Source organism: Microcaecilia unicolor, chromosome 7 (assembly GCF_901765095.1).
Source record: "Microcaecilia unicolor chromosome 7, aMicUni1.1, whole genome shotgun sequence".
NCBI classification, from domain to species: domain Eukaryota; kingdom Metazoa; phylum Chordata; class Amphibia; order Gymnophiona; family Siphonopidae; genus Microcaecilia; species Microcaecilia unicolor.
Genome location: NC_044037.1, coordinates 80,389,871 through 80,412,549, shown reverse-complemented (window position 1 = coordinate 80,412,549; position 22,679 = coordinate 80,389,871). Strand labels below are relative to the sequence as shown.

Sequence of the window (22,679 nt, the reverse complement as noted above, 5' to 3'; positions counted from 1 at the left end):
TCAAGGGGGTGGGTTGGAGGCATAGCGAAGGTGGGGCTTAGGCATGCCTAACACATGGACGTCCTCGACCCATAATGGAAAAAAAAAAGGGCGTCCCTGACGAGCACTTGGACGACTTTACCTGGTCATGTTTTTCTTATGACCAAGGCACAAAAAGGTGCCCAAAATGACCAGATGACCACTGAAGAGAATCGGGGATGGCCTCCCTTACTCCCCCAGTGGTCACTAACCCCCTCCCACCCTCAAAAAACATCTTTTAAAATATTTTTTGCCAGCGTCTATGCCAGCCTCAGATGTCATACTCAGGTCCATCACAGAAGTATGCAGGTACTTGGAGCAGTTTTAATGGGTTCAGTGCACTTCAGGGAGGCAGACCCAGGCCCACCCCCTTACTACCTGTTATGTTTGTGGAGGAAACAGCGAGCCCTCCAAAACCCACCCGAAACCCACTGTACCCACATGTAGGTGCCCCCCTTCACCCAAAAGGGCTATGGTAGTGTTGTACAGTTGGGGGTTGGGGGTCTTAGGGGGGGTTTGGGAGGCTCAGCAGACAAAAGGGAGCTATGTTCCTGGGAGCATTTCATGAAGTCTACTGCAGTGCCCCCTAGGGTGCCTGGTTGGTGTCCTGGCATGTCAGGGGGACCAGTGCAGTACAAATGCTGGCTCCTCCCACGACCAAAGGGCTTGCATTTGGTCGTTTCTGAGATGGGTGTCCTTGGTTTCCATTATCGCCGAAAAATCAGAAACGACCAAGTCTAGGGATGACCATCTCTAAGGACGACCAAAATTTCAAGATTTAGGCGTCTCCGACCGTATTATCGAAACGAAAGATGGACGTCCATCTTGTTTCGATAATACGGGTTACTGTTTTTAATCTACCCCTCTCTAGACCCCCGCGGGATCCTTCCACACGGAGGGGTATAGAGGGTTTGTTCTTCTAGGATCTTTTTAACCGCCTCCCTGAATTCCAGTGACACCCCTTCCCATGGGTATCTGCGCTGGGGAGGCATCAGAAGGCGCAGTTCAAATCTTATTCCCATGACCACAGCTTTCTGTCTATTTGGATCTAAGTGAATCTTTGGCCATTTATGTTCCCACATAAAATCTATAAGACTGTTTCCATGAGGAATCTTACTTGTGTGTATGTGTTACTTTGTAAAATAGAAGGCAGATAGAGAATAAATTGAAACAAAGACAGAAAACAGCTTAGTAACAGAAATAGTCTTTTATTCTTACCAAAGTCAAGCTTTAATGTGGTACATTCAATGGACAGATTCTGGATCCAACCGGCCAGAGCTCTGCTCCCTCAGATGCGTTGGGGAAATCTTCCGAAGATTGCTCGGATGCCCACTTCTTATATAGTATCTGGTCCCCATACAAGTCTATGGACAGGGACTTTTTTTTCTAATCTTGCTTAATCAGTGAATCATACTTAACCGCCGGTCAGGTGCCCACCTGCCCCTCCTCTCAAAGATTGCTTAATAGTGCCAATTTCAACACTTTCACTTCCTCTTTTCAAATCCTAAGAGAGAGATCTATGTCTTTATATCTTGTGATACTGAGAGCCATTTTATAAAGACATTCTCCATCTTAAAAACCAAACTCTTTACCATTTTTGTCTCTAATTTCCTCATCTTGAGTGTTACACTCAATTTGAAAGTTGTACCAGGTTTCCTTAAGACTCACCAAGCAGTCCTGCTCATGCAGGCTCTCTGCTATAAGGCCATCAGCTGGTTATCAGGCCTAGTCAGTGCTTTTCAGCTGGTTAGAGCCGTGGAGCTTGGCCCACCACCATTCCAGTGGATAGGTCTCAAGCTAGAACACATATTAACATTCCCCTCTTCACCCTATCTCATAGGGTGACACCAGGATTAACGTACCATGGTACCATCCATTCCAGAAGGTATCCTATAAATTTAACGAATTTAAAGAGTCTAATTGAAAACCGGTATAGTCAAATTTGTTTGAATTACGGTTACAGCATAGGCACTACTTCAGTCATTTCAATCCTTCTTGGGGCTTACCCATATCTGCGATTAAGTAACATACTATAATTACAACAATACTTTTCTTCCACCCTATTAATATGCAGGTTCAATTTTACTCTTACATATGTAGGTATATATATATATTGCTAACAATCATTAATTCTTTGGTTATATACTGATTGTATCTTGAGTATATATTTGCATGGATTACATAGTCATATTGATTATTGATCACATCTTTTTATAAAGCTTTACGTTATTATATTGCATCCCTGTGTGCTATTACCTGATTATACAGTTGCAGACATTTCTACATTGTCTCTAGCATTTGCATAGCGATTGGTCCATCTCATAGGGAGATAGTCCAACGTATTATCCCCTGTGGTGTTGGGAAGGAGATTTTCATACAGGGCATATTGTTCTGCGGTTGTCTTTTTTGTTATGGCGGTTTCAATTAAGCGTTCTACTAAGCCTCTAGCACAAGGGATTATGCAGCATCCTACTAATACAAAAATTGCAACCACTATGATTATGGTGGTGGCCGCAGAAATGATAAATGTCTTCCATTTACCAAAAGCTTTATCCATCCAACCAGTCCAAGATGTATCGACACCAGAGTTCTCTGCCAACTCCTGTGACAGTGAGGTAAGACCTTTCAAAGCTCTGGTAATTGATCCATCTGGAGCCGTATTGTTGGGGATAAAGGTGCAACATTGTGTACCTATTTTATGGCACACCCCGCCATCTGCTGCCAGCATCTGGTCAAGCACTAATCGATTTTCCAACGTCATTCTGCTAGTGGCGTCTAATTGCGCAGCAATTCCTTGAACCACATCTCTAGTATAATTTACAAATCTCTGCTGGTTGTAATATATATAGTTAATCCAGTCTACGTTCTTGTTAAACGTAGCCCACCAAAAGAAGGCAGATTCAAACCCTGCAGCAATCTGGTTTCTGGCTTTGAACTCATCAGGGACCCCTCTTGGAACTCCAATTGCATCTATATAGACCCGATCATCAAAGGATCCTGGCATTGCATGTCTCTTCACTCATGAGGAAGAGCTGCTATGAGGGAGCAAAGATGCTATAATGATTGGAATTACCAATTTAACCAAGGCACATCTGCCTGTCCAACTTCTGTGAAGTGTATGGTGGATAGTGTGGGTTCCACAATACCACCATACATCTGCTCTAGCTTGTGAGAAGTCTGTGAGGTTCAGACCCCTCAGAGCTCCTTTTGCTAGAGTAGTATTGCAATTGGTCAAATTTCCCAGAAACCGTGAATTTTTCACTCCATATCGTTCCAGACAAGTATGATATCTGGTAGCAGGATCTGGAATCCTGAATGCAGGTGGAACCCTCATCCGAGGGGGTAAGTAGGGGTGGTGTTTGTCAAGATGTTGACAAGACTGGTTAATTTCAGTTGTTACCTGTAGTAGCTCTAACATACACCAAAAACCATCTGGATCGTTGTAAAGATCTAAAGGAAAGGGGACTACTGTTGGTTCTGCCCTTGCATGGGCACAAAGATAACAATTAGAAACATTCAAACTCTTTGTAGTATAATGGGCCCACTCGAGCCACAGATTAGTATCCCCAAACCCTGTCTCTAGTGCCATTAAATCTTTGGAATTATTAATTGGTACAATCTGATAGGGAATGGTTACTTCTGGGATCTTGGTGGGCATCAAGGGGTTCTTTTCTGGTTGGGGAGGGGGAATAATCTGAAATTTTCCAATTGAGTCTCTGCCTGTAGTATCAATTCCTAAGGAATAGGTTCTGTACGTTACAGCTGTTACTCCTCTGAAAGTGATAGCCACCTGATTACATTTGGTCATCGGACAAAGGTTAGACACTCGTAGTTTCATAATAGAAATACTCTTTTTAAGATCTGGAATTTCATCACCTGAATAGGGAACCCATGAACCTGTGTACCACCATACTTGTGCCCAACTTCCGCAGTTGGAAAAGGGACACAGGTATATCTCCGAAGCTGACAGATATTGTTGCACAGGATGTTCACCACACATAGTGTAGGCACACACATCAAGGGTTATTGTAGTCGTGTCCTTAGTAGTGGGTAATGTTATTTTGTAGTTGGGTATAAATTTCTGCAGAAAACTTTCTAAATTCTGTGTTCCTTGTACAATGGGCATGGTGAACACACACAAGAGGAGGACTGGGCACATCATGTTGTTAGTTTTCATGATGAAAACACTGTATCAGGACTGTACAAAGGGCAAGTGACGGCTAAGGATTAAGGTGAGTAACAGAATTAGCCCTAGGGTTTTAGCAAGAGCTGCAATCACAACAATCACTATTCCAAAATATACCAAGGCTTGATATATCATTAGGGATTACTTGTGTAAGGGGGGTAAATTCTGATAGCTCCTTTTTCTGTGGGATTGGGGACTTCAAAAAGGCTAAATACTTCCAAAGATCCCAATCCAACCTCTCTAATGAATAGAAAAGGTATCCAATCGCTGTTAAGTACGGCGTATGTTATTAACCAGAAATCCACTACGTCACCACTTTCTGGTCTCACTAGGAGCACTTCAGTCTGCTCCACTTGTAACCCCAAGCTTCCTCCAAACAATGCCAGGGTGTGAGTAACGATTCGACTGGGGCCCAATGTCCAACTCTCAAGTAAAGGTTCACACAGCGTGTGGTACCGGGTGAGGGGATCCCAATTGGGATTGTCTTCCGGAGCAGGGTCCCAATGGGGATATCCTAACTCTCGAGGATCAAAAAGGTAATTCGGGGGTTCAGGGATTACTTGATCACCTATATTGAAAGGTGACAACGGTGGGGATTCAAGGGAAGGAACGGTTTGTGGCGGTGAATGCTGGTTATTTAGTCTTCTATGGGACATATATTGATATGTCACGGGTATAAACGGACTGCGGCAAATGAACCTTTGCCGTCTGGTGAATTGCAATATTTCTACTATCTGGGAGGACGTGTAGCTGGGACTTTGATATTTGGAGTGGTTAAGGAAGTATTCGTGGGAGGAGGAACGTCACTATTAGGCACCAGAGGATAAGGAGGAGGGGTGGGTCGCAATTCAGGTAAGGTAATATTATCCCCAAAAGTAGTTGTAGAATTGGGGACTATATTGTCCGAGCTACTGTTAGTATTGGAAACACTTGTAGGAGGCAAAATAGAAGAATTAGTGAGGACAGGAGTAGGCGCAGAATTTTCAACAGGCACTGTAAGATTGCCAGTTGAAAAGTCTGTCGCGGCAGATGTGTCTGCCAAGAGGATGGTATTACTGGTGGCAATGGAACTGATCCTTTTGATTGTGTGGAGGGATGTGTGTCCAAAGAGGCGTGTTAATGTGGTATTCTGTTGGGGCGTTGTGTAGGCTGCTGGAGTAGTTGCAAGTACAGAAGTAGTTGCAAGTTCCGTGGCGTTTCCAACGGGCAAGGTAAAGTTGCCAGAGGGAGAGGCACTGAGTGTGAACCAATGATCAGCAAGGTTTCTGTCAGCAGTATAGGTAAACAGTGTAGTGAAAAACAACACCAAACCTATGCAAAGTATGATAAAACACGTGAGTCCAACTGCAAACAAACGAGCAGATGGGAAGCAGAAGAAGAGGGTGTACTGGTGTACCACCGCGACTTCTGCTGAAGCAACACTTGCAACGGTGCTGTCTTCGTCTGTGTCCTCTGGAACAGTGTCGTCTTCAAGAAAGGTATCGTCAAAATCGTTGGACCAATGAGTGTTGGTGTCAGATAACTGCTCAGAGTTACACTTGTCAACAGAATACAGTTCAGTTTTATGTGGGTCTGGTTCCTTGATGTCGTCGAGGGCAGCAAGGTTCTCTGCGGTTGGTTCCCTGCGGAGGACTACACCAACTGAAGAGGCTGAGGGAGGTGGTAAGGGGATTGAAACTTTCTGTAAAGGAATAGTCTGTAAGGGAATAGTCTCTTCTGGAGTGGACTGTGGCTGGACTTGCTGTGGCATTTATCTGGCTTGATTCGGGAAATACAAATGTAAAATGTCGAGCAGATCGGTGATGTTGCGGTACAAATCCTGCAGTGTAGAAAAGTCTGCAGACTCTGGTTCACCCAAATCCAAATCTCCGGCTAAGTTGCGGATTCGGATGAGACGGATACGGAGATCAACGTAGGGAAGTGGGAATTCTGGAACACTGGAGGGTGGAGGAGAGGATGGCCACTCAAAGGCGGGTTCAAGTAACGGTGGTAGCTCAGGTGGTGACTCTGGGGACTCAGCGATCGTTTGGATGGTGATATCAGCGAGATCGATTAGCTGCGATTCAGGAGATGGTTGGTCTTGTTGAATTAAGTGATTAAGTCTCAGGTCGAGTTGATCAAGGTGATTAAAAAGTGTTGGGTGCGGTGTCGGTGGTCTTGGGCTCAGTGGCGGTGGAGATGGGGTCCGTGGTGGGGCAGGTTTCTCCAGTGGCTGCTGAGCTGGAAACATCAAGGAGGCCTGATTCGATATTCGGATAGGCTCGTATATCTTTCAGATGGACCCAGGATGTGTGGTCCTCGAGCTTAGCAGCTGTAGCTGACAGTGCTTCAATCTTGAAAGGGCCAATGTAGATGGGATCTCGCCAGGTCTTGTGCGTATAATAGCGCCGGTGCACTAGATCACCCACTTTAAAAGGGGGGGATCTATTGGCATCACAATCCCCTCTTCTGTCCGAAATAGCCTGTGGAATTGAGGACAGAGAACTTACTATGGTCTGCAAGATATCCCAATATACCGAATATTGATCAGGCATAAGAGTGTCTGGATTGCCAGGGAGGAGTCGCATCGGGCGACCTGTGCATAATTGGAAGGGTGTCAGTTTAAGGGAAGCGGATGGAGTGGCACGAAGAGATAAGAGTGCCCACGGGAGGGCATCAAGCCAATTTTTAATCCCATTTGCCATAAGATGACGCAATTTGGTCTTAAGCAATCCATTGTATCTTTCAACCAAACCATTACTGGTGGGTTTGTAGACACAGACAGTTCTGTGAGTAATGCCAAGTGCTGGAAGGAGGTTCTGTAAAAGGTCATTCACAAAGTGTGTACCATTATCCGTGGTAATTTTGCCAGGGATACCAAATCGTGGGATAATTTCATTGCAAAGTGATTGTGCCATAATTTGTGCGGTTTCTCTAGAGCAAGGGAAAGCTTCCACCCCACTTAGAGAAAGCGTCCACGCAGACAAGCAGATACCGTTTACCACGAACAGGTGTCTGCATATCAGTGAAATCAATATACCAATGTTGGCCGGGCCCTTGGACAACGGGCAAATGACCTGAAGGGATAACGGGTCCCCGTTTGGGTGTATACAAGAAACATTTGTAACAATTGTGAACTACAGTGTGACACATGGGCATCAATTGGGGAGCCCATAATTTGGAAGATAGTTGATCGTACAGTGTAGTAGCATTCAAATGTAAAGGGTAATGGAGGGCATGCAGAAGGAGAGACAAAACATGCTGTGAAACACATAATTGACCATTGGGATGGGTCCAAATACCATTTGGATTAAGGAAACATCCCGCTTGCTTCCACAAGGTGAGTTCTGCTTGTGTGAGGGAGGAGGTGAGGGTGTTAGAAAAGTCTGAAATGAGGGATTCAGAGAAAACAGGAGACGCAACAGGAGAAGAATGCTCGTTCAAAGGAGGTTCTGTTACAGGAGATGAGGGGGGAGTAATGACGGGAGGAGCATGAAAAAGGGGAGGGGTACTTGGAGAAGAAGAATCAGAGTGCGTGGAATCCGATGGAGTAGAAGGAGGCGTGTCAAAAAGGGGCGCTGAGGACGCAATTACAGGAAGCATGGCATTTACAGCGGAACCGGAAGATAGGAGGGAAGTGGAAGTGACCTCACGGGCCAGCTCATCAGCAGCATGGTTACCATTGATGGCGAAAGAAAAGACCGTCTCCTGATGTGCCTTAATCCAGGAGATACTGGTGTGGAGACCTTTATGATGGCGCTGTTCCAGCGCATCAAAAAGTGCAGTCCACAAAGGTAAATGACTTAAAGGTTGGCCAGTAGAGGAAATCGTACCCCTCTGGTTCCATTTACGAACGTGGGAGTGTAGAGAAGCAAAAACATAGTCAGCTTATGTATTCTACTCTAATAATGCTGCCCTTCAGAGTATGCTTCTATAGAAATTGACCATGGGATTACACTCGCCATGAATTTGGCATGGGATTACACTCGCCATACTGAAACCCCAAAAAGCGGGGGAAGCAAAAACTCCTGAAAAATGTTAGAGAACAGCGAAAATAAGTCCCCTAAAATCAAAGGGCAGTGATCCAATGGGTCTTCGCCGGTTAGGAAAATGGGAATACACTCGCCAAATTGTCACTAACCCCCAATGAATGCTTAAATATATGTCTAAATAAAAAAAATTAAGAGGCCCTAGTCAACCTGTACACATTTGCAACTCAAGGCATTAGACGTCTCTTTATTGCCCCAGCGTGCACCTGTACTAGGTAACTCCTATGTGGGCAATAGTCCAGAATAGTGAAAGCAGGCCACTCCTAAAATGGAATGGAAATTCTGCTCAAAATCTAATAATAGAGTGTGAAAAACATGATCCTCCCCTCCGCCTGAGGGTCCTCGGGATCTCCCCTTCACCCTTGCAGCCCAACCTCCTGGTTCACTGCAGTCCACAGGGCAGGGCTCAAAGAAATTAACTTCAAAGCAAACTTAACAAGTTCTTTATTTTGCTGGGGATCCAACAGTCCAGCAGTGCAAAAAGACACAATACTTGCATCAACAAAAAAACCTCACAATTCCCCCTGTTGCTCCTCTCAGGGGTAAAAACACCGCAGGGAAAAAAAAACAACTTTTAACTCCCAGGCTTCCAGCACCCAGCTGGGCTCCTTTTAGACAGTTTTATAGCCCTGGGTCTCTTCCTGCGGGGCTCAGCCCACTCCGGGAAACTCTCTCATCCCTCTTCAACCAGAACTCTTTAACTCCAAGTTCATTCACAGCCTGAGCTCTGGAAAATGAAAAGGCCCCACCCATCTGGGTCACTCTCTCTAAGCACTGACCCATCCTCCCACATGGCCTTTCCTCTTCCCTCACTTAGCCCAGTTATCACACCATGGAGTTACCTGGTCCCTTAGTTTGTTACCTAAGGAGTGAGCCCAGGCTGAGAGGTCCATAGGCTCTTCCTTGCCCTCCTCTCTTTCACTCTGCCCAGCTTCTTGATACTCCATGGGCTCCCCGTCCCACCCACTTGCAGCTGTTCCTCTTTCCCTTGATTACCCTGCAGGGGCACCACCCTTTCCTTGTTAGAGTTTTCCCCCTGTTCCTGCTGGGGAAGGTAATCTCTGTACCAGGCTTTGCCCCGAGGTTGCTGGGAAATGTAGTCTCTTCCTCTCCTCCATTTTACAGGGGTCACGAACCTCTCTGCTCTCTCTCGGGGAATGCTGGGTAATGTAGTCTTTTTCCCTCCCCCCTTTTCTAGGGGGCATTACTACTTCTCTCGCTCTCTGGGGATGGAATGGAGGCCAGGCTCTGTTCTGCTTATGTCTGCTCGTGAGCCGCCTCCCTTCTTCCTCTTCCACTTCCATCTTATCTACCCCCAGGGCCTCTCCTTCACAAGAGATACCGTCATCCATCAAAGGGTCTCCGACCCTCGGATGGGTGTAAGCCCCCAGGCATCGATATCAAAGCCAATGGTTATAGCGTGACACTGGTACATAAGAAAATAATAAAAGTATAGCATATCCCAGGGAAGAGCCCCTAAAACCTACTACCGAGGTGGTAAAATAAAAGAAGAAAAAAAAAAAGAAATAAATATTTAACAACAAAACAAAACACATGTAAGCTCATTGGGGAAGGCACAACCATAAGAAAACCTTTAGTTGGAACACGTTAGCCAGAACCAAAAATGTGAAAAAAAATTCCACATTCATCATTCACTAGACAATATATTTTCCACTCAAGAAACCACAAGAGGGAAACTCAAAAGCATTAAAGCGGAATAGTGACAAGAAGAAAGCCTGCAATGCAGGAGCCAACAGTATATATGAATTTAGTCATACAGTAATGCTAGTAGTACAACAGGAAAGCAATTTAATTTTAAAATAAAATAGGGAAAGAAAAAGGTGGTGCAGCTACGACCACAAATTAAATTACAAAACGGGAGCACTGCAATGCGAGCACGAACATCTGAAAGAAAAGTGACATACACTAAATGGGGAAGTGGGTAGGACATCAAAATAGATAGACAAGCCTTAGAACCAATGAGCAAACAGCTTGATATGTCCCCTGAATCGGAGAAAGCAACGAGGAACAAACAATGTCAATATAACGTAAAAACAAAGAGATAAAACAGGCTGTAGGTTACTGTTCAAGAGTTTGTAATATCCTACTGCAGAAGCAAAGCCTATATTAAGAAAGTAACAATCCTGTGCAGCACTCATAAAAGTGAAAATGAAAGGCATTCAAGCACCGCTGCTTGTGGGGAAGTACACAATGAACGAACCCAGAAGACCAATAAATGAATCAACAAAAGTAATATAACAAAGTAGGTATCTATTAAATATGAATATTACATTGCATGCAGAGAAAAGGTACTATAAAATCTGGTTAAACTTGCATAAAGCTGAACGTGTAATAAAACTGGAAACAATGCCATGCACACTTCAATTATAAAGGCAAAACATAGTACCGTGGCACAAAAACAAGACCCCTGCTTCCCACGGAGGAGCAAATGTGTGATATAAGGACTAACTTGTATCCACTAAAGTAAAGTTTAGAAGCAGAGCCCAATATAAATTATGTATATGACTAGCAGGCAAAAAGTTTCACAGGAAGTGAGTGCATATCAATCATGCCAAAGACAAACAATCTAATAAGCAAAAGTGCCCTAATCTTTCAGGATTGGAGATAAAAAAACCTAAATAACAAGAACAAAGGATAAATGAATCAAAAGGTGAAGGAGGGTTTAAAAAAAATAAAATAAAATAAAATAAATTTGCTTCTAAATCCTGCCACCATAAAGCTCCATTGTAAATTATCAATTCAGTTACCCCTTCAAGGTTAAACATGTGCAGCTCTGAAAACTGTATCACAAAACTACAAGTAGAGTATAACATGGCCAAGTGTCATTTGTAAGTGTCATAATAAAAATATCTTAAGGGCCAAACATTAGAATGCCAACAATAAATTGCTTGTAGTAATGTCCAAATGATTATCCAATAAATTTATTTCACAATAGAAAGGTAGAAAAGATACAGTAGAAAACACCGTGAATTATGCAAGAATTAAAAAGGATCTGAGGAGGAGGGCAGAGATTGTGACAGGGGTGTGCCCAAAGGGTGGAGTGACACCAGCGGTCACGCCCCGGGCTACGCCCATAGTGGGAGGATAGGTAAGAAAAGAAAAAGTCTTAACAAACCGAAAGATCCTGACAGTCAGTCAAAAGTAAAGGCATAAAGCATTTACATTTCAAAATAGAGAAACGAGCTGGCAATACTTAGAAGACCATGCAACTGGCAACAGACCTGTCACAGGGAATAATTATAGATAGAAGTCAGAGAAATAACTGACAGGGAAGAGAACGGAACCTTACTGACAGATAGCATGTGTATAAGAGAGAGGTGCAAATGTAACGGAGTGGAGGGCAGAGCAGGGAACTTAGCCAGAAGAAAAGGAAGGTGCCGTTCTAGTAACCAACGGAGGCAAATACAGAGTACAGGGCAGGACGTTTATTAAAGAAGATTATTAGAGAAAGGATTTAAGGATAGATTCCAAAGTTAAAGAATAGCAGGAACGAGAGAAAGAAAATGCAAAAAGGAGGAAGGAAGTGGGCACCTCCCAAGGAGCCTGGCCCTTACAGGAAAAAAAAAAAGGGAAGTTAAGTAGCTACGCACTTGTAAATTGAGAGATTCATTGAGAGGGTTTAGGAATCAGAAAAAAAATGAGGCTGCAAAAGAGACAAAGATAGGAAAAAAAAAAGATCTAGATAGAGTTGAAGGGGAGAATGACACTGAAAAGAGCAAGGAACAGCAAAAAGGGTGCTGAGGAAAAAACCACAGCCGTAGATAGGAAATAGGCAGTTCCTTTATCTATGGCGCAGTGAAAAAAAGGAAAGCAGAAGTAAGAAGGATAATGCCAGTAAGTGGCTAGAATGGTGAGCGCCGTTAACCGGAGCTTTCAGACAACAGTGAGAGCAAGTTACCCCACTCGTAACACCAGATTTAGTCAGACTTAGACTAAAAGCAGTTGAAGGAAGCATCTTGAAGGTATAAGGGTGAGAATACATATAAAAGAATGCAAGAAAAGAAAGAGAGAGAAAAGGGACATGCCCTGAACATCTGTATATAAGAGATATAAAGACCGTGGAGCGCTAAGAAAAGGAAAAAAAACAGAAGTGTATGGGCAGGACGGAAAGAGCAAAAACGGAGGTGGGGGCAAGCCTGTCAGTTTTGAAGCATAGTTGTGAAAACACACAAACCAGAATGATTTTAAGGGAGAGATAGAAGATGTCAGAGAAGCGCAGAAACAGAAAAGAGGACAGATGATTCAATCTGTGAGCGCAATGCTACACAGAAGTGCACCCAGAGTAAAACAGATAGGTACATAAAGCAAGTATACGCAGGTGACAGAAAAACAGATAAGTAGGAAGATAGACCCTATCACAAGAGCAACAGATAAACCAAATAAGGGGAAGGGGGAAAGGAGAACAGGGAGAAAAGAACTGAAGATACGGGAGGACGGACCGAATTCACTGACTGCAATAGAAAAGGAGAACAGAAGAGAAAGTGGCGGCAGCTTAACCACAGGAAAGGGGGATGGCATAACAGAAATAAAGCAATGCATGCCCTAAATAAACAAAAGAAGCAGGTACAGGTGTATTGAGGGGACATCAAAGAAACCTTACAGGAAAGAAAAGGACAGAAGTAGACAGGGGGGACGAGTAGGAGAGCTAACACCAAAATGACACAAATAGAGACAGAAAATGTAAGTGTGAAAGAGAACAGAGACAAGAATGGGGAAGGGGACAGAAACCCAGCCGAAGAAAACAGAACATCAGGAGTGAGCCAGAGATAAAGAGCAGAAAGCATAGAAAGAACAAGAGAACAGGAATACAAAAGAGGAGGGATGAAGGCAGAGAGTAAGATGGGAAGAAGAAAACACACAACCTCTAAGGACCGTTAAGCAAGAATGCTAGCATTAAGACCGATCCCAAGAATTGAACGTGAGATAAGCGTACAGTAAACACGAGATCGCAGTCTCCTGGTTTCTGAGAAAGTGTTATGAGTTATTGTTTATGGCTTGTTAATAATAATAAAAATGATTTAAACATAGAATAAAGAGGATCTGCGCCTAATTTAGGTATGTGGATTTACACCAAGGTTTTGCAGGTGTAAATGGTCGCACCTAAATGTAGTCATGGTTCCCGGTGCTATATACTATTCTATAAATGGTGCTTAACTTTAAGTGCTCTTTATAGAATATCGCTAAGCACTATTTTTTAGGCACCATTTATAGAATTTAGTCCATAATGTCTGTGCCTTCAATTTAGGTGCAATTTATGCAGAATGTGTGACAGTATTTTAGAAAGTTATATAAGCTTGTACCTTTATAAATAATCAAAAATAGATACCTCCTAGCAACCTAGATGCCTCTTTATAAAATGTCCTTCTTGGTACTCTTTATCTGCTGTGTTGTTTCTGCGTTTCCATGTTTGATCATTTGCTCATCCCCTCTCACTTTTGTTTTCCAATCTTCTAGCTCTTTATTGCCCTATTTCTTAACTATTGGTAGAAGACTATTTTCCTTTTCATCTCACAAATTCAGAAAGCGCTTCTCTTGTGCTTTTGGTGAATGATTCTATTATTTGTTATCAAAGCCCTATTGAAAACTCATTTTCCCCTTGCCTTTCATTCTTTTTTCAGATCTAATCTTCACAGTCAGATTTCAAGGTCATATGCATCTTCTCTTTGATTGTATAAATTATTGTATGGTACCTTTGTATGAATATAATATAATATATTGTATGAAGCCTTTATTTGAATTATTCTATACAAAAATGTACTGTTCAGTACTGATCCCAGGAACGAAGGCTATTGACAAAGCGCGTTCAGGCGTTAGACCCTGTTAAAAAGGCAAGGGTAATAAAGTATGGATTTCAGCAGGTGGTTCTCCTTCTGACCTTCAGCTAAAAGTTTGTATAAATTCTCTCCCTTTCAAACTAAAGTTATTAGTATTCCCTTTTGCAGTCAATATTCCAAATGAGTTATCTGGTTAACTAGAGGAGTTAACCAGAGAAATCATCAGTTCACATTCTGCAAATGAATACTTTTTATGTGGACAACGTGATGTCTGGCTAAAAGTTATCCATTTAAAGAATGGGAGAATTGAAGGTGTGCTGGAGTGGGTTAAACACAAGTCAGACAATTCCAATATTCAGCATAATCTGGTTAATTTGCACTGTATAAACAGTAGGATGTGCAGCCAAGAAAATTGTTTTGTTTAACTTCAGGTGATGTGCATAGAATTTTTCATTGTATTCATTTTTGCTTACATTTTTAAAGGGGAAATAGGACTAGGTTCTGTAAATTGCGCTGAAAAATCTAAGTGCTGAGTGCTGTTCTATAAAGGATCTGTGCCCTTTATGGAATAGCACTAAGGGAGAGATTCTATATATAGTGTCTAAAAAATTAGTGCAGTAATCAGTGCCGACTAAGCATATTCTATAAGCGGCGGCGCCTAGATTTAGGCGCGGTATATAGAATACATTTAGTTGATATCTCAGTGCCTAAAACTGGACACATCCATTTACACCAACAAAAATGTGGCGTAAATCCTGGCATGTAGATTTATGCGCACTGGGCCATACTCTAACTACACATGTAAATTTCAGAACGCCCATGAAATGCCCATTACTCCACCCATAAGCATGCCCCTTTTTGTTTGCGCATGTTAGAAGTTCAGTGCAATTCATTACAGAATATGCTTATGCTTAGTGAGTTGTGCATGTAAATTCCAATTAGTGCCAATTAATTCTTAAGTGCTGTTATCACTGCTCATTAACTTGTCATTAGGTTGCTAAGTTATGTGCATTGTTATAGAAGCTTCTTGGATTGTTTCGCAGATTTCTAGGTACACTATATAGAATCTGGGGGTAAGTGCATTAATGGTGACTACCTGAAAGCAGGTGTAAAATGCCAGCACCTAAATTAGGTGTCGATGGGGTCTATTCTGTAACAATGCGTATAAAATCTGGGGACACCCTTGGAATGATCCTGAAATTCCACTGGCCATGCTCCCTTGAATTGACACAGTATGGGCTAGATTCTATATATAGCACCTGAAAATTCTGCGCAGAAAAAATGCCTAGGCATATTCTCTAAAGTACACTTAAATTTTGTGGACTAGGCTTAAATTTACATGTGGTATGTAGAATACGCTTAGACAGTAGTGCACGGAAATTCTAATTAATGACAGTTAGTGTTGATAATTGCTTGTTAACATCCAATTGTGAGCGTTGATTAGCTTGTTAATAAATTATGTGAATTGTTATGGAATACATTTTGATTTCCGCACGGAAATCTCAGTACAATATATAGGATCTCGGGGTATTGGATTTATGCACGGAGAATTATAGAATATGGTCTGTATGTAAATCCCAATTAAGGCCAATTAACACCAATAATTGGTTGTTAACAGTAAGCTCTGATTTTCATGCACAACTTTAGTCACCATATATAGAATTCCCCAGATAGGGTCTTATTCTATAAAGGTTATGCTTGTAAATGTATGCTCTTAAAATTTATACTCCTAATTTATGAGCATAATTTACGCTTCTAAATCTATGCTCATAAATTAGCATAATTTATTTTGGAGCATAGAGTATGCTCGTAATTTATGAGCATAAATTTTAGGAGCACTCCTAACCACTAGGCCACTCCTCCAGTGGAGGGGTGGCCTAGTGGTTAGTGCAGTGGACTTTGATCCTGGGAAACTGTGTTGAATTCCCACTGCAGCTCCTTGTGACTTTGGGCAAGTCACTTAACCCTCCATTGCCCCTGGTACAAAATAAGTACCTGGATATATGTAAACCGCTTTGAATGTAGTTGCAAAAACCTCAGAAAGGCGGTATATCAAGTCCCATGTCCCTTTGTAGAATAAGGCCCATAGGGGGAGATTCTATATATAGCGCCTAAAAAAATCGGAGCTGAAATCAGGGCCAACTAAACGTATTCTATAATCAGTGCCTAGATTTAGTCGCTGATAATTTAATAAGCTGTTACAGAATATGCTTAGCGACTTGTGCGCCTAAATTCTAATCAGTGCCAAGTAGTGCTTATTATTGCTTGTTAAGTACTGATATCAGCACTCAGCTTGTTAAGCTTGTTATGTGCATTGTTATAGAATCTGTGCTGATTTTGGCGCAGATCTCTTAGGTGCTCTATATAGAATCCAGGAGATAGTGTCTATAATGTGCACTACTGCTCAGTTGGGCACCTGTTTGATTAATAATGTGCATTATTGAGCAATAAGATGCAGGATAACTGTTAAGCAATAGTGCATATTACAGCACAAAAGAACACACTATTATTGTCAGGAAAAAATAAAATTTGGGGTTTTTCCCCCTGTCATTTCAGGAAAATGAATTGAAATAGGAAATGTTGTTTGAAACAAGAGCACATTTTGAATAATAATGATGGGATAGGACTTGATATGCCACCATTCTGTGGTTACAGTCAAAGCGGTTTACATGTTATATACAGACACTTAAGTTGTACCTGGGGCAATAGAGGGTTAAGTGACTTGCTCAGAGTCACAAGGAGCTGCAGTGGGAATCCAACCCAGTTCACCAGGATCAAAGCCCGTTGCACTAACCACTAGACTACTCATCCACTCCTAGCAGGTGTGAGTTAATCAAATGAGATATCTGGACAACTTATTTGATAATATAGAATGGTATCAATTTAATGATTTATGTCTCTGAGGGGCCCTTTTACTAAGCCGCAGTTAAAAGTGGCCTGAGGTAGTGCGAATGCGTCTTTTGGGCATATGCTGGAACATTTTTTTACCGCATCTAGGAAAAAGGGCCTTTTTTGAAGGGGCTGGAAAATGGACGTGCGCTCAAATTGAAACCAATGCGCGTGCATTTTCGGCCTGAGATCTTATCGCCACCCATTGACCTAGTGGTAAGGTCTCACATGCTATCCACGCGGTAAGCATGCAGCACGCAACAACTGCTATTTACCGCCGGATAAGCGGCCCATGATAGAAAATTATTTTCTACCATGGGATTCGTCATGCACCAAATTCAGAATTATCGCCAGGCTCACCCACTAGCAGGGCAGTAGTGCTGATTTGGCACGTGCTGTACTCACGTAGGCCTTTACACAGCTTAGTAAAAGGACCCCTGAATATGCGGTCAAAATTAGCCAGATATCTTAGAGCCTCTTTTATCAAACCGCGCTAGCGGTCCTTGGTGCGGTAATGCTGACAAAGCTCATTCACTGCTGTATGTTAAGCTCTGTATTAGAGTAATTTTGCCCTCATTGTTCAGGTTTTTTGTTAGAGCTTCTTTTACCAAGCTGCAGTAGAAAGTGGTCTTAACGCACCCTTATGCAGGTCTTTCCTGCGTGCTAAGGCTGATTTTCCTTTTTTTCTAATTAATGGCCACGTGCTAATCTTGCAATAGGTATGCAGCCATTATTCAAAATTAGGCCATGATCCCTTACTGACACCTATTTTGAAGGCAGTAAGGGCTCAGACATTATCCCATGCTAATTAGTACATGAAATATAGCTGCTCTAACTGATTAACTAACTGAATAGCGCAGAAATGCCTGCTCTCTGCCCCCCACCCCCAGACATGCCTTCTTCTCAGAAAAATATACTTTTTCTTAGCATGTGGTTTGCGTGCACAGATTGCAGATTTACCATGAGACACCTCAGCGCACCCTGTGGTAAGCCCTTTTAAGCTGCAGTAAACACACACTAGTGTTTACTACAGCTTAGTAAAAGTAGCTCATAGAAAGGTGAATGAGCAGTGATCATTTTTTTGTAAAGGTACCTCATCAGTATATTTCACAATTACATAGGTTGCCTTAATTTAATTGTCTTTTTAGTTGATTATTATGGATTTTACTTTATGTGTATGTACAAAAAAACAAACATAATACATTTTCAGGTTGCTAGCACTGAATATTTTATTTTTGCAAAACATCCTTTGCAATAAAATAAATCACTAATCTCATTGTAAAAACAGAATTTATCCTGTACTAGTAAAGCAGTTATTTCCCTTGAGATACTAAACCTATTTTGGTTGCCTAAATGTGCTTATGTTTATATTCAATTGGAAAACAATTGTAATATTTATGTTATTTTATTTTCAGCTGGGTTAACAACTTTGGACATGAAGGCCTTGGGCTCATGCTGGATGTACTTGAAAAGCTTCTGGACAAGAAACAGTAAGTAGAGAAAAAGAACACTTTGATGGAAATCAGAAAGTTTTATGTTAAGTTCCTGCCGCCACCTTTTTATATCCGTTTCTGTTTCTTTTATTCCAGGCAGGAAATTATTGACAAGAAGAATCAGCATAAACTTATCCAGTGCCTCAAAGCATTTATGAATAACAAGGTAAGGAGATTATCTGACAATAAATAAGCAGGCCATTTTTTTACTTCCTCCTAAAACAGATCATTTGGAAACTATCACAGAAATTAAAGTACCCGTATTCCAAAATTAATATGTCTGTTTCTTGTTTGCATGCCTTCCTTTGATTAGGGGATAATTTTAAAAGGCATTTCTATGCATAAAACAGTTTTTTACATGCAAATATAGTATTGTATTAAATTGGCTAGACTATATGGGAGTAATTTTATATTGGACGTTTTGCACCTTTATCCCTATATAAGCATGTAAAAGGCCTCTTACAGAATAACACCATATATAATGTATGCACAGTGGCAAGAAGGCAGACGGGGCCTTTTTAATGAAGTGCATTAGAATTTGCACTTGGGGGGAAATTATCAACATTGGCTACTGTTGAGTTATTTATCACAGGGTCCCATTTTATGTAGTGAGACCCTATGCTAAAATAACCTGACTTGTGGTAAAATAACTCGACTTAACCGTAGCCCACGTTGATAACTCCCCTATTAGGGGTGAATTCTATATATGACACCAAAAGAAAAGCACTATTCTATAAGCCATGCTTAAAGTTAGGCACGGTTTATTGATTAGTGCTTATGCCCAGCAATCAAGCCTAACTTTAGGCACTGCACCAACTAAAATGTGGTACAAATGAACGCACCTAAATTGGACATCTATCCCCAGCGGACTCTGATCCTGGGGAACTGGGTTCGATTCCCACTGCAGCTCCTTGTGACTCTGGGCAAGTCACTTAACCCTCCATTGTCCTAGGTACAAATAAGTACCTGTATATAATATGTAAACTGCTTTGAATGTAGTTGGAAAAACCACAGAAAGGCGGTATATAAGTCCCATTCCCTTTCCCTTATTCTATACCATCAAATGCTAGGAATGCCTTTGTTCCACCCATGACCCTCCCATTTCTGTGCCCCTTTTGTTTTTATTGTACACCACCTAAATCTACCCATTAGTTAAGGCCATATAGCAATTTTCTTCTAAATAAATAAATTAAATACACAAAATTTAGGCACATAAATTCCAATTAAATGTAATTGGCGCCAGTAATTATTGGCACTAATTAGCTTGTTATTAGCTTACATTGTACGTGCATATGAATTTTAATTTGCCCTCAGCATGGACAAGTAAAGTGCTGTTTTACCACCAAAACGGCTTTCAAAATTCACCTTCATTTGTTTGAGTACCGTATGCTTTCAAAAAATGAACCCCCGAATTCTGTAAAAGTCGCTAAAAATTGCACACACAAATGTGGGCACACACCCAATTTGTAATCACAATTTAACTGAATAATGCTAATTAATACCAATAATTGGCTTGTTAGCAAGCAATTATTGGCACTAATTAGCTTTAATTCAAATATACGCACATACATTTAGGCATGGGATCCATGCCTAAATTTTACGTGCAAGCTCAAAAAGGGGGCATGGAAATTGAGAGGGTCATGGGCGGAAAGGGGGCATTCCTAAAATTTACACAGAAAGTCAAATACGTTAGCGTTTAACTTTAAAAAAGGAGACTATGATAAAATGAGAAGAACGGTAAAAATAAAAACTTAAGGGGGCAACTGAGAGAGTAAAAACTGTACAAGGAGGCGTGGACGCTGTTCAAAAATACCATCCTGGAGGCCCAGGCCATACATATTCCGCGAATTAGAAAAGAAAGACGGAAGTCCAAAAGACACCCGGCCTGGTTGAAAAGTGAGGTGAAGGAAGCTATTAGGGCTAAAAGAAACGCCTTCAGAAAATGGAAGAAGGAACCGTCTGAAAATAACAAGAAACAGCATAAGGAGTGTCAAAGCAAATGCAAGGCGCAGATTAAGAAGGCCAAGAGGGAGTATGAAAAAAAGATAGCATTAGAGGCAAAAAAACATAGTAAAACTTTTTTTCGGTATATTAAAAGCAGGAAGCCGGCAAAAGAATCGGTTGGGCCGCTGGATGACCGAGGGGTAAAAGGGGCGATCAAGGAAGACAAAGACGTAGCGGAGAGACTGAATGAATTCTTTGCTTCGGTCTTCACCGAGGAAGATTTGGGTGGGATACCGGTGTCGGAAATGGTATTTCAAGCGGACGAGTCGGAGAAACTTACTGACTTCACGGTAAACCTGGAGGACGTAATGGGGCAGTTCGGCAAACTGAAGAGTAGCAAATCTCCTGGACCAGATGGTATTCATCCTAGAGTACTGATAGAACTGAAAAACGAGCTTGCGGAGCTACTGCTAGTGATATGCAACTTATCCTTAAAATCGAGCGTGGTACCGGAAGATTGGAGGGTGGCCAATGTAACGCCCATTTTTTAAAAAGGCTCCAGGGGAGATCCGGGAAATTATAGACCGGTGAATCTGACGTCGGTGCCGGGGAAAATGGTAGAGGCTATTATCAAAAACAAAATTACAGAGCACATCCGAGGACATGGATTACTGAGACCAAGTCAGCATGGCTTTTGTGTGGGGAAATCTTGCCTGACCAATTTACTTCAATTCTTTGAAGGAGTGAACAAACATGTGGACAAAGGGGAGTCGGTTGATATTGTGTATCTGGATTTTCAAAAGGTGTTTGACAAGGTACCTCATGAAAGGCTACAGAGGAAATTGGAGGGTCATGGGATAGGAGGAAATGTCCTATTGTGGATTAAAAACTGGTTGAAGGATAGGAAACAGAGAGTGGGGTTAAATGGGCAGTATTCACAATGGAGAAGGGTAGTTAGTGGGGTTCCTCAGGGGTCCGTGCTAGGACCGCTGCTTTTTAATATATTTATAAATGATTTAGAGATGGGAGTAACTAGCGAGGTAATTAAATTTGCTGATGACACAAAGTTATTCAAAGTCGTTAAATCGCGACAGGATTGTGAAAAATTACAAGAGGACCTTACGAGACTGGGAGACTGGGCGGCTAAATGGCAGATGATGTTTAAAGTGAGCAAGTGCAAGGTGATGCATGTGGGAAAAAAGAACCCGAATTATAGCTACGTCATGCAAGGTTCCACGTTAGGAGTTATGGACCAAGAAAGGGATCTGGGTGTCGTCGTCGATAACACACTGAAACCTTCTGCTCAGTGTGCTGCTGCGGCTAAGAAAGCGAATAGAATGTTGGGTATTATCAGGAAAGGTATGGAAAACAGGTGTGAGGATGTTGTAATGCCGTTGTATCGCTCCATGGTGCGACCGCACCTTGAGTATTGTGTTCAATTCTGGTCGCTGCATCTCAAGAAAGATATAGTAGAATTGGAAAAGGTGCAGCGAAGGGCGACTAAAATGATAGCGGGGATGGGACGACTTCCCTATGAAGAAAGACTAAGGAGGCTGGGGCTCTACAGCTTGGAGAAGAGACGGCTAAGGGGAGACATGATAGAGGTATATAAAATAATGAGTGGAGTAGAACAGGTGGATGTGAAGCGTTTGTTCACGCTTTCCAAAAATACTAGGACTAGGGGGCATGCGATGAAACTACAGTGTAGTAAATTTAAAACAAATCGGAGAAAATTTTTCTTCACCCAACGTGTAATTAAACTCTGGAATTCGTTGCTGGAGAAAGTGGTGAAGGCGGTTAGCTTAGCAGAGTTTAAAAAGGGGTTGGACGGTTTCCTAAAGGACAAGTCCATAAACCACTACTAAACGGACTTGGAAAACTCCAAAATTCCAGGAATAACATGTATAGAATGTTTGTACGTTTGGGAAGCTTGCCAGGTGCCCTTGGCCTGGATTGGCCGCTGTCGTGGACAGGATGCTGGGCTCGATGGACCCTTGGTCTTTTCCCAGTATGGCATTACTTATGTACTTATAAAATAATGGGGATATGTGCCTAATTTAGGCACAAAGATTTGTACCACATTTCAGTTTGGTGCAAATGGGCATGCCTAAAATTAGGTATGATTGCCAGGCATAAACACTATTCTATAAACTGTGCCTAACTTTAAGTGCAGTTTATAGAATAGCGGGTTTTTTTGGTGCCAATTTTTTGGGGCGTCACATATAGAATTCACCCCTAGGCGACTAATAACATAAACAATGAAATACAATTTAGAAATGGTATTTTATAAATATGTAAGAATAACATTTAACAGCTGATTCCTTGT

At 41.9% G+C, this 22,679-nt stretch overlaps 1 protein-coding gene across 1 annotated transcript in view; it reads left to right on the top strand.

Moving 5' to 3' along the window:
* Nucleotides 1-22,679, top strand: part of DIAPH2 (diaphanous related formin 2) — a 1,482,340-nt gene that overhangs the window by 426,076 nt on the left and 1,033,585 nt on the right. The window contains exons 7-8 of the mRNA XM_030210672.1: nt 18,332-18,406; nt 18,506-18,575. Of these exons, the coding sequence (XP_030066532.1) occupies nt 18,332-18,406; nt 18,506-18,575 (145 nt within the window). The remainder of the gene's footprint in view (nt 1-18,331; nt 18,407-18,505; nt 18,576-22,679) is intronic.